Below are 12,500 nucleotides of genomic sequence, written 5' to 3' on the forward strand. Positions count from 1 at the left end.
GGTATACATGGGTATACAGGGGTATACATGGGTATACATGGGTATACATGTGGATACAAGGGTATACATGGGTATATAGGGGTTTATAAGGGTATGTAAGGGTAGACATGGGTATATAGGGTTAATTATTTAAATGTATTATAATATACGCGTGGGAATACATTATAATTTAAATACACTATAATAGGGGATACATGAAGTACCTAGGCACGATAAACAAGATGGATGCCCTCAAGGCAGCCACGAATGACATTGCTAAAATGAGTGTTTTTTCAGAATTCTCGGTAAGTGTTGACTTGAAAGCGATAGTTTAGTTACTATGTACAGCCCATCATTTTTGGCGTCGAATGTGGCTTATTTTAGTTGGGCAATTTGGTCGCTGCGAAAAGCGAAACGAATTCAAGTTTAAAACTATGAGGTTTTTCATCAAACTGATCATTAATTCTTTGGTGTTAATAAAATTACTTATTTGGCTTTTAGGTGAACCTTATCATAGGCACTGTGTTCATCATATTCGTTTTTATGGCTTTGTATGTTTTGAGGAGGTCATTCCGCAAAAAGGGTAAGCTCAATTTCAACATTTTCATTTTCATTTTTGATGTGACATTTGCTTCGATATTACCATTATGTAGATTTTAAAGTTCTCTGTTTTTAGCAGACATAGTTGAAGTTCCAAATGAAGCTCCCGTATCTCCAAAGCCGAGGTTTCGGAAACGTGATAAAATGATATTTTATGGAAAGAAATATCTTCGAAAGGCGAGTTTTATTTATTAGTTATTTTAGTACGTAGTACTGTTACATTTATAACACTGACGGAGTTGTTTGGTAAATAATAATTAAGCTTATGTTACTTACATTTCCCTTTTAATGTAACGACTTTTGGTGGACTTCTTACATTGGAAATTTATATGCTAACTTTACTGTTAAAAAGATAGTAAGGATGTCAATGTAATACTTCTTAACCTTAATTTCACTGCAGCCAACATACATGTAGGCCTTTTCTTGAACTGAGCGTCACATATCTGTGTTGATGTGTTTGTTTGCCAGCAAAGAGTTCAAAGTTCTCCTCCACCGATAATTACCTGCGTTTGGCTTTAAATGAGTTTGACTCTCTTGTTTGGAATCCCTGATAGCTGCTTATATTAAACATAAATGAATATATTCAGAGAGAAAGTACTGTTCATTGCAGTTGATGAACCAACTTAAAGAAGCCTGAAAAAATGAAAGCTTCAAGGAGATTATAGGCAGTGCAAATACCCTGTACACTCTATAATTGAACTATGTAGCCATCTAGAGACTCATTATTTTTTCACTGAGAATTTTGTGGTGTAACTTGCCTGGGTAATGTAACCTCATTTATTGTGGGGTTTAGTTAACCAATTTTCTTAATAATATTCTATCTATGGTGTGTGGTTCTTATGTTTTGAATATTAGTGAATACCCTATATGTGCAAGTTGAAAGTACAATAGTTAGAATATAATATATGAAAGGTGACACTGGAACTTTGTATGCAAGATGATTTTCTGAGTAATAACATTCATTAACCCATTTAATCCTCAGTAACCCTAGGATTCTCCCAGTTGAAAAGCAAAATATTTTATTTTTCACTCCAAGGAGTCATTGAGTTAAGCAGTTGTGAAGCAAAGAAAGATGAAAACAATCAAGACTTTCAGTTGTCCCCTTTATTAAATACATATACAGCTAGTCTCATCTCTGCAGTTCCTTGGTGTATGATTTTCTATTACCGGTATTATATGACTAGCTCGATGAGCGGGTAAGATGAACCAAATCGCGCTGTGATTGGCTACCCGAGCGGGCAAGGTGGAGCTATCTTGCCTGCTCGGGATTTCACGCTTGGTCCTTCAAGATCAAAGATCAGTTTTTGGTGTTTTAAGTCGTATAATAAATCCTTTATTGACCAAGCTTGTTCGGTCAAGATGGCTGGATATTGGCCTCGTTCTTTTTTTGTGTGGTTATGGACCTCGACTTCGTCTCTGTCCATAAACATGCAGAAAAAGAACTTGGCCAATATCTAGCCATCTTGACCGAACAAGCTTGGTCAATAACCCATATATATTCTCTTCATTATTATTGAACATTGAATGCAGGTGGTAGTACTACCTTATTTGGCTTTATGAATTAATAATATCTCTCACAGTGTATAAATTTAAAGGAAGACTATGCATAATCAGGTGTTTTCAACTTTAATAATAACAATCATAATGATGATGCTTGAACATTTCCTTTGTTGCAGATGAAACAGCTGTCACAACCAAAAGATGAGGGATACAGGAGAACAATGAGAAAGAGACAGAAAGTGATGTTTAACTTTGGAAAGGAGTAAGTAACATCATACAACTTACATGTAAATTATGCACATAGATACAGTAACTATAAATTATGAACGTAATATATCTATGTACAGTATATGTACTGTAGATGTCCTGTTAAAGTGTCAGGTTGAGTGGTGAATGTACGGTCGGCACAATATTGTCTAACTCTCAGTTGTCATGTGAAGATGTGAAGACATGATTTTCAAGATACTGTACATACACGCCCACTTTTTAAATAATATTACATTTTTATCATTTTGCTAACTTCTGCTGAAATTTATGCAAAGTGAAATGATGTTGGAAATATCGGCAGCTTCCAGAGATTGCAGGTGATTTTAAATGGGTGTATCTGTATTGCCAACACTTTGCAAACTCCCTTGACTTGTAGCTGTTTTTTTGCTTAAACCAGGCTTGTCGAATTGCGACAAGATATGAATATTTAGTGACAATTCCACAAAATTTAGCTGCAAGAGTTATTGCGCTTACCAAAAGACATTTTACTGCGTTGTTTTGTACACCAACAATTGACCACAGTGACATCAGATGCAAACCATCAATGCTAGCAATTTTGTGAGCCCTGTTAGGCCCAGGACAAACGTCGAACTTTACACAAGACAACCTAAATAGATTAAGCTGCAATTAAGTTCCTGAAAAAAATCGACGTTTGACTCAATTAAGTTTGACGAACTGAATTTGGATCGACCCACACGTTTTATCCGTCCACCTCAGACGGATAGAATGTTTAAAGATCGAGTCTGGGACAAACGCCGGACTTTTCTTCAGTCTAACTTAATTCATAAATTATAAATTTGTATGATAATGTATATCTGGCCTCGAAATCAAAATATTTATAACAGAGCATGGGTTACCAGTCTTTTTCTTTTTGGGCAACCTTAGTCCTATTATAAACATTGCAAGTTAGCCAACTCAATGCGGGTATTTAATGACGGCAAAGATCCCATGATGGGTGTTTTCGTAAACACGAAATGCATGTGCCTCTTGATTTGCAAAAATCCAGCGAACAATAGTTGGATTGTTTTCGTGAAAGGAATAACGGGGTTGTTGCTGAGGAATGAACATTCTGCCAAATTTGTTAGAAGATCAGCATTTTTTGCAGTATGGACCGTCGTTTTCTAGAACTGCAAAGCATGTTAAGACTTTTTTCGTGTATTCATTTGTGCCACTTTGCTGGAATCCCGCTGACTCAGAGATTCGCTTTTGCATTTGGTTTGACATTAAGTTCTACGTTTGACCCAACATTTTTATTTGGATCGCTACCATTTAGTTCGTCTCATGTGAAGTTCAACATTTGGCTTGTGCCTTAAATGGTTATATAAGTTATGAGCCTTTGTGACACATTACGCCAAGCTGGCCACATTTGCTGGTTAAAATAGGACAGACCACGACACTGGAAACTCAGTGGCTCCTTCTTTGTGAATAGTGTGTTGGTTCTGCTACATGTAGGTGTAGATGGAGTCTACACTAACCTGTTTATTAAAGTGCACCTAACCCCAAAATATTTTTTCGCTAAAATGAATGTTTGCAACTGCTCGAAACGCATTGTGGCCATTTTTTCATTTTTCTAACAAATCCTGGCATTTTATACGCTTTGAAATTTGCGAAAATTCAAGCATCTTTTGTTCACGACGCAGTCAGAAGGGGAGTGGGTCTATTCCTGATTTGATGTCACAAACTGATTTACATTGCATTAACTCTTTGTAAATATGCATGAAAGTAGATTGTGACGTCAAATCAGGAATAGACCCACTCCCCTTCTGACTCGGTCGTGAACAAAAGATGCTTGGATTTTCGCAACTTTCAAAGCCTATAAAATGCCAGGATTTGTTAGAAAAATGAAAAAATGGCCGCAATGCGTTTCGAACAGCTGCAAAGATTCATTTTAGCAAAAAAAATATTTTGGGGTTAGGTGCACTTTAAAAACCACAGGATAATACTGAAATTCAACCTATTTCAATCTTTTCCATTATTGTCCTTCCATTAACCTTTTTTTTTTGCATTTAATTTGTTAATGTCATTCTACAGCTACTGCTGTGACGAGTGGTTATTTCAATCTTCCGTTGGGCATTTGGGGTGTTAAGGAATTAACAAGGGTTTTAAGATCTGGGCCATGATAAATAAAGTAGAAGACGTTGAAGTCTAACTATTTGTAGACTTAAATTTGAGGGCAAGAGATAAATCTACATGACTTGTAAGACTTCCACATTCTACTCACTAGTTCCTTTACCCTACTTACTGAGTTCATAATAAATTGATGATCATTGTACACCTTCTATCCTTGTGTTTGACATTGTTTTGCAAAATTTGGCTGGCTCTTATTTTGTACAATTAATACCTGAACAGTGGTTTCATGATAAAGAAGTCTTGGTAAAAGTTAAGAATCCGATCCCACCAATGCGTCGGCCAACACGTCGGCCAACGCGTCGGCCGACTGTCGACCGACGCGTTGGCCGATGTTCAATCTTATAAGCTATAAGATGCGTCGGTGGTGCGTCTTACATGACTGTGTGAAAACGTGAAGTAACTACTCGTAAAAGATTAGCCTAGTACAGTGTATTTTTCTTTTTAAAATGCTGGATCCGATGTGATAAAACCTCTGAAAGTACCACGTCCATCTCACCACTTTCTCATGCAAGTAAAGGTGGCAAAATAAAGCGATAAAGGAGTAAGCAAACTCATGGATTAATAAGTAATTGGTGGTTTCATTAAGACCCGAGTATCAATGAATTCTTTGACAAATTAAATTTTGATCTCCTTGTAAGGCTTCTAAGGAACCTGAATAGTTGTCAACAATAGGCCTCTTTTAGTGTAAAAATTGATAACCACTCCCCACTCTCCTGACAAAAAAACTCCTAAACTGACTGATTGACATACATGCACATGTACGAATGTAGGTTGTGTCGCGCCATCGCCTTGTCGCCCCAAGTTACGTCCCCCCAACCATAACCCTAGACTTAAATTGGGGCGACGTAACTTGGGGCGACACAACCTGACACCATGTACGATCATGCAGGGCTCGACGCTAACGGTAGCCAACTAGCCAAAGGCTAGTGAAATTTCAGTTTTGGCTAGTAGATTTTGAGCTTCCACTAGCCATTGGGGCAAGTAAATATTGTAAAGCAGTGGAGTTCTGGACTGAGACAAAAGGAGAGAAAAGAAACTAACAACAGAAACTGTGAGCGGATTGTATGGAATTTACTGCCTTAGAAAATGATAAGTTGAAAAAAAAAAAATGAAGGGGAAAGCAACGCAGATTACAGATTCCCCACGCCACGTTGGAACCATTAATCACGTGTGAAATCATGCGGAACTTCTCAGCTGCTGTTTCCATATGCGCGTAACTCCGTCGCAAACAATCGCAAACACCTTCCGAGAGCTGGATCACAAACAGTTTGCGTAAATGGAAACACCTTTTACGTTCATCCCTGACCAATCGCCGATAATCGCCGATGATCGCAAACCAGACCCAAGAGATAGAAAATTTTCTATCGTTACGTCTTGTTGCCGACAAGTGGCAATGCACAGGCGGGAAACAACGGTAGGGAAGAAACACAATCGTCAACTGTTTCTGATTGTTTGCGATCAATCGACGATATTTTTGTGCACGTGATACTTTTTGACGAATTAGAGGCAAGTATAAGAAATGAAAGTGGCGTTCGAGTACGATAGTGGCAATGAGGATACTCCTCAACACAGTGAGAATTTAAATTGAATATCGTAAGGGAATACCCCGCTAAATATACCTGCAGTAAAGTTCTTGATCGCAAAGAGCCAGTTCCAACAGTATAATTTGATACTGGCTATGCTGCAGCCCGTTGCTGCTCCTCGGAAATGTATCGGACCTAGAATCGGTGACGTCTCTTGACACTTCCTCTCTGCCTTCTTCTTCGCAACAACTTCAACATAAGAAGTTGAACACGATGCAAAAACTAAGTCTGCTTTTATTTTTGCGCCCTTTTCTTCCGATGTCACGAGATCAATTTGCGTAAATCAATCACGCATATGGAAAACAGGATCGCAAACACAAACGCCAAAAGTGACAGTGTTTGCGATCGAGCCAACGCAAACTGTTCGCGACTGTTTGCGGCGTACTTGTTTAGAAATTGAATCCAAATATAGTTCATTTCAAGGTAAAAAAAAAAAAAGAAAGAGATAACATGGACTGACTTATCTCGTTTACTAGGAATGGTGAATCTCACATAAAAAGAGAGGAAACTTGCTCCGAAAACCATTCAAGCATAAAACGCACGGATTGCTGTAGAAAGTAATAAAAAGATAATCTTAAATGAGAGCAAGTCTGTCCTTTCGAATACCTCAAATCAAAGGAACAGCCTTTCCACAGACTTCCGAACGAGCAGTTTAGTTTTATGCACAGTTTATTTTTTAATTTGCTCTAATCCGCGTTTTCCATACTCCAGTGCATTTGTCAGTTGTGAAGTTCTGTGAGAATTGGCCTCAAAAACTTTACCTCCGTGAGAAAATACGGGGGGCCGTCCATTCCATCATATTTCTGCCACTGTTGCCAGGATGGATATGAAAATATGGGAATATTTACTAAAAGCGCGAGTTGTGTTTGCAAATGTGGAACGTTTTTCGTCATAGTTTTTACAAATGAATGAAAGTGCGCATGACGAGACTGGCTAGTGCAAATTTAGATTTGGCTAGTGAAATCAGACCTGAACTAGGCTAGTGAGCTAAAAAGTTAGTCTCGAGCCCTGTACGATGTACAGAGGAACCTCCATTCAAGGGATACTCTCGGGACTAGGCCAGGTGTCCCCTGAATAGAGGTTGGGTTGGATACAGAGATTAGTATTCATGAACATTTTTCCAGGACCAAATTCCCTGAATGGAGTTTTCCCAAAGCAGAGTTTCCTCTGTAACAATCAGCAATATTGCCAACTTCCTTTGTACTTGAAATCATAGTTTGGTGAACAGAAAAATAATGACTTGTGGGATATATATACAGACTTCGTTGATAAAATAAATTTACCTTCCCCCATCAAACCTAACGACTCCATAGAACTCGGTTACATCCTTATTTTTGGTCAGTTTATTTTCACTTCGACTTTTTTTTTCGTTTGACTTGTTATTACTGTTTGAAATAATTAAATGATTATCTTTTCTTGGTTAATGTCCATGTGCTGAATAGGATTATTCAGTGATGTTTTAGAGCAATCTATTCTGGAAACATGATTAAACTTTCCTTTTGAAAGTCTTAGTCATCTTTAGTTTAGATATCTTTCATGTTTTGAAACACTACGCAAGCTTTTATAGGGATAGCAATTTCCTGATAATGATACTGTACTTTTGATGAATTAAAAAGCTACAGAAGACAGTTAAACACTCAACTTAATATTCTAATTCCTTGTTACCTGTTCTGAACAATGTGCCACCTGTTAATATTTTTACAAACTGGCCTTTATATGTGCAAAAATGTAGGTGTAAATGCAGTTAATAATTAATATACCTTCCAAGTGCAGAATATTGAGAGATTCCTTTTTCATGCTGAAAATCGGAGCTGCTTTGCTATAGAAATCAGCTATTCTATTTTGTCATTTTGGGAGCATTATGAATAATTGCTTTGGTGGAGGGCCTTAATTATGAGAGAAAGTGGATTTACGAATAATTAAGGCATGTGACTCGACAGAGGATTTTAAACCAAGCTTTATATCCATGGAATCAATTCCAGATTTTACTTGGGATGTATTCCATACCTGTTTGGATTTTGATATTTTTGAAAACTGTTTTTCTTGGCCTTTCAGGTATGTATTGGTACTGCAAAATTTTCCCTGTCTTTTCGCGTCATTCTCTCGTAACTCTGTAGTCAATTGTTTGGAAATTAATGCGTCAAGCTAAGTATACTGTAGTTTGACTTTATAGAACATTAATTTCTCTGACATTTACATACTGTGGAATGTTTTTCTGTAAGAAACTGGCATTTCTTTCCTTGCAGTAAGCTTTGTTGCATTACTTACTTACATGGATATTGTTTGCGATGATATGATTTTTAATGGATAGAAATGACATGGTTTTCAATTGAGTTAAAATAATGGCGCGGTCCTAAAGAGCATTTCTTCTATAAAAATGGTTATTGCAAAACAAGTACAGTTAATTTCTTATGGGCCTAATTGGCATTTTATTTTACATCTTGTAAGAAATGCTCTGACTTTTCTTTGTGTGATAATAATAATAGCAGTTTCTATTTGTTTGATTTTAATAACTGTCTGAAATCTGATTTTTGTGTGGATGGGTGCGTTCATTGATTGTTTTTCATCTCGATTTTTTTACAGTCGCTTTAAACACTCAGAACTTTCAACAGTGGAAGTAGTTTTCCTACTTTTGCTTACTCAAGGAGCACCTCAATATCGAAGGGCTTCGGTTTTTTGTTGTAACAAACCTTACAAAAAGCGCTGTGGTCAGTTGAATATTTACTTGCTCGCAAAACTTCGCCTATATTTGTTTGTGATTTAAACAAACTTGGTTGTAAATTCCGTCATCAACACTGCCTATGGAAAAAAAAATCTCCATAGGTTTGGTCTCAGAAACAGAACGACTATGAAATCTAATGTGCTCATCATTACATCCTAATTGTCTATTTGATTTACTTTGAAAGATCGGCCGAAGCTACGTTTCTTGCTGAATAGCGGTTTGTACATGTAATGCTGAATGGTTTTCGAAGCAATTGCTTTACATACACGTTATTGAATGGTTTAACATATAATACGCGCGGATATTTTGCGAGTTGCGAAATACGAGCAGTGAGCAAAACGTCCGCACGTATTATATGTTCAACTATTCAATAAGGGATTTATTTGGCTTCTTCCTGCACTGACGGAGAATCGCATGGATTGCATAACAAGGAGGGTGCGAATGTCTAAGGGCCGGGCTAAACTAGGAAACAATGTTCCGAAAACATTGTCCTGGACGCAAATGTTTCCCAGTTTGGCTACTTAGGAAACATTGTTGCGGAGGCAAATCTTGCTTCCCGGACGCAAGAAAATGTCTTTGAATCAGGTCAAAAACATTTTTGCTTCCCGGACGCAAATTTTGCGTGCGAAACAAATGTTTTCCTGTTTAGCCACCCGAGTAGCAATCCCAGGGAAGCAATGTTTCCGCAACAATGTTTTCTAGTTTAGCCAGGCCATAAAACAACACAGACGAATTACAAACCATTCAAATATCTTGTATTTGATTGGATGAACGAAATGAGGAGTAACAAGCGATGACAAGCTAAATTCTCAGGCTTTCCAACGTGTTGAAAACAATTTCTTTCACTGAAAAGCTCCTGTTCCATCCGAACTTGCTCTGTTCTAAACGGGTCAAACCGGGACACTACAGTGTATTACCGTCTCATATTTTGCGCGTTCTCTTGACCAAGTATCGTAAAATGGCGTAAAATGAGTTAATAATCGTCTTGGATGGGAGCAACTCGCAAAATGGCGCTTTTAGTTCTCCTAAGTCTTTAGCTCGCACAACGAAAGACTTGTAGAGCTTTGCGGTACAATGTATTGAGGTATATTAGTAGATATAAAAGTAGTAACTACTTTACAGTTGTGTAATTATTTTACAGTCGTCGCACGCGTTTCTCTATGTCAGAGACCCTTCGTGTTCTTTTTGACGAAGGCTTAATAAACGCTCGAAACGTCGACTCATTGCTCTTTTTGTCTCATTCGTTTTAATTGTAACGTTGAATCAACTTTCGGTCGTTTTCTAAAATCGAAACAGCTTTGAGCTTGATTCCTTTTAAAGGAAACCTCCACTAAAACAAGAATACAACTTCAAAATATTTAACACAATGTTTACAATCAAAATTGTTCAAACGTTTTCCAATGGAATCGTTTGTATCCGAAGTAAATGAATTTTAAAAACGCTTGTTTTGGTTTTCAAATTTCCTGGGCGCCGCAAGCTTGAATAATTGTGACGTGTTATGGTTGCTCTTTTGTATTTACACAAAGAGCTTTTGTTTTAAAACAATAGGGCAACCATGTCACGTCACAATTATTCAACGTGTCACGTCACAATTATTCAACGTGTCACGTCACAATTATTCAAGATGGCGGCGCCTGGGAAATTTGAAAACCAAAACAACCGTTTTTAAAATTTATTTATTTGGGATACAAACGCTCCCATTTGAAAACTTTGGAACAATTTTGATTGTGAGCATTATGTTAACTATTTTAAAGATATATTCCTTTTTTAGTGGAGGTTCCCCGTAAGAAACGGTAATTTTGGTTGGATATTTAACAATTATCCTGCGACATCGCGCGGACTATCGCCTGATACTTTATAGTGGACGAGGCCGTAGGCCGAGTTGGCTAAAGATTGGACAGGATAATTGTTTTATTATTTAACACACTGATGACAAAGCACAATTTTCTAGTTTCTTGGGAAAAAAAGCTGGAAAAACTACCATTTTTCTCCGCGACCACAAAATTAGGTCTATCGCGGGATATACGTTGAGTACGTAAGACAAATATTGAGCGCGCTATGACCGTATTTGGACATTGTCACAATGTGTTGAATAATAAGAGCTCATATTATCCGAATCGCGTTCACGGAATAATATTTGTTAAATAATCGCGAAATGATTTTAATAACGAAAAGAGAGATGTCTCTTAGTTTTATCTAGTTTTAATGTAAGGCTGTGGCGTAGTTCTTCACGGTATGAAACGCTAAAACGCGTTGAAATACTGCACTGTTTTTTTTCATAGAGATTGAAGTGCGTTTTGAAGGACACATGAAAGCCCTTGAGCGTGTCCGTGTTTCCGTGATTTGAAGACATGCTATTTTTGAGCTTTTAAAGCCTGCAAATGCCATTTTGGCAGCGGAATGCTGGTATCGACGTCAGTCCAACAGTTTGGAGTTCATCCTTGATAACCACAGCGTCAGCCGATAAGAGGCAAAAGCAAAATCGACTGTGACTTGCTCGCGTGCGTTCCCTGCGCATTTCCCCGGGCAGCATCTGTTTGGTTTGCGTCACGATTTTCTCCTTTGGGTAACTCTCTGCGTCTGCTATGATTGGTCGAAGTGGTTGCTCATTTGTTTCGTCTTTGTTACGGTTAACCCATTCAGCCCGGAAGCGGGCACCATGGACGAGTGGAATCGTCTAGCGTAAGACAGAGTGAAATCTATACGCCTCAATCTCAGGCCTGAAAGGGTTTACTGTTAATTTCGCTCCACTAATAATTTATTTTTGTATTTATAGGCTGTTAAGATTTGATGACAATGAACCAGAGAGACTGCTCAAACATCCTCCAGCTGCCTTCCTTGAAGCTGATTCGGCGGAGGTAAAGCTCTTTTATTGGAAAGTTTACTTCTTGGTCTGCTTCTACGTATACAATTTAATGTCCTATTTCTGCTGTTGCGTTTGCTCATGTCCACTGAGTGTTGACAAACAGGTGTGACTTTCATAAAATTAATCGGCGGTGAAAATGTGTAATACTTGCATCTTTGGTGCGCATGATTCTCAAAAGGCCTTGAATTATGGTGTGCTGCAGGAAATTTTCATTACAAGCCTACCAAAGTGGTTTCTTCACCTTACTCATTTTTGTGAATCGTCTGCACACAGTGTTTTGCAATAAGGTTTTGTATATTAAAAGCGGCCGGGCTGCAGAGATATCTGTTCAGATTCCTCATCGTAAAATGTAAAGTAACAGAAAAGGGACTGAAACTCATGCGCCAGATTCTGTTTCACGCAAAATTAAGAAGGAATTAACTCGTTCCAGGTGGTATTTCACTGAAAACTACAGTCATGTACCTTCCATGAAAATCTTGTGTCCTTCGTACTACTTTTACGGAGGTTATTTGCTGCATGGTCCCCTTTGACTTGAACATTTTCTTCATTACAACAAATACAACGAACTTGTATTTTGTGTGGACGTCCTTGTAGCAGCCGTCGTCTGTGCTCAGTAAACTAATTGTCGTGGATGGGAACAATTCCGTCGTACTCTAACCATCCCATCCATTTATTTGAGCTGTCGGCCGTTACGTGCCATGTAGCTTTAGCACCATATACAGTACTATAAAAGTCATAATGTTCCAATCAATGCTTGTCTGTACACTTGAAAGATATCACGCCTAGCGATTTTCTCCAGATATTCAGTGGCGCATACTAATCTTCGAGGTTTCTTGGATCTCTCGAACAGTAG

At 38.0% G+C, this 12,500-nt stretch overlaps 1 protein-coding gene across 3 annotated transcripts in view; it reads left to right on the forward strand.

Annotated features, from left to right (window-relative positions):
- The first annotated feature begins 214 nt into the window (after window positions 1–214).
- Window positions 215–12,500, forward strand: part of LOC138038833 (patatin-like phospholipase domain-containing protein 7) — a 76,396-nt gene continuing 64,110 nt past the window's right edge. The window contains exons 1-5 of one of the 3 annotated variants that reach the window (XM_068884896.1): window positions 215–284; window positions 481–562; window positions 656–756; window positions 2,256–2,341; window positions 11,558–11,639. In XM_068884896.1, coding sequence (XP_068740997.1) covers window positions 222–284; window positions 481–562; window positions 656–756; window positions 2,256–2,341; window positions 11,558–11,639 — 414 coding nt within the window. In that variant the 5' untranslated portion in view covers window positions 215–221. Of the gene's footprint in view, window positions 285–480; window positions 563–655; window positions 757–2,255; window positions 2,342–7,965; window positions 8,115–11,557; window positions 11,640–12,500 lie in introns of those variants that run through there. The other 2 variants (XM_068884898.1, XM_068884899.1) reach the window with 2 other exon arrangements.

The sequence above is a fragment of the Montipora capricornis genome, chromosome 2 (assembly GCF_036669925.1).
Source record: "Montipora capricornis isolate CH-2021 chromosome 2, ASM3666992v2, whole genome shotgun sequence".
Taxonomy (NCBI): Eukaryota; Metazoa; Cnidaria; class Anthozoa; order Scleractinia; family Acroporidae; genus Montipora; species Montipora capricornis.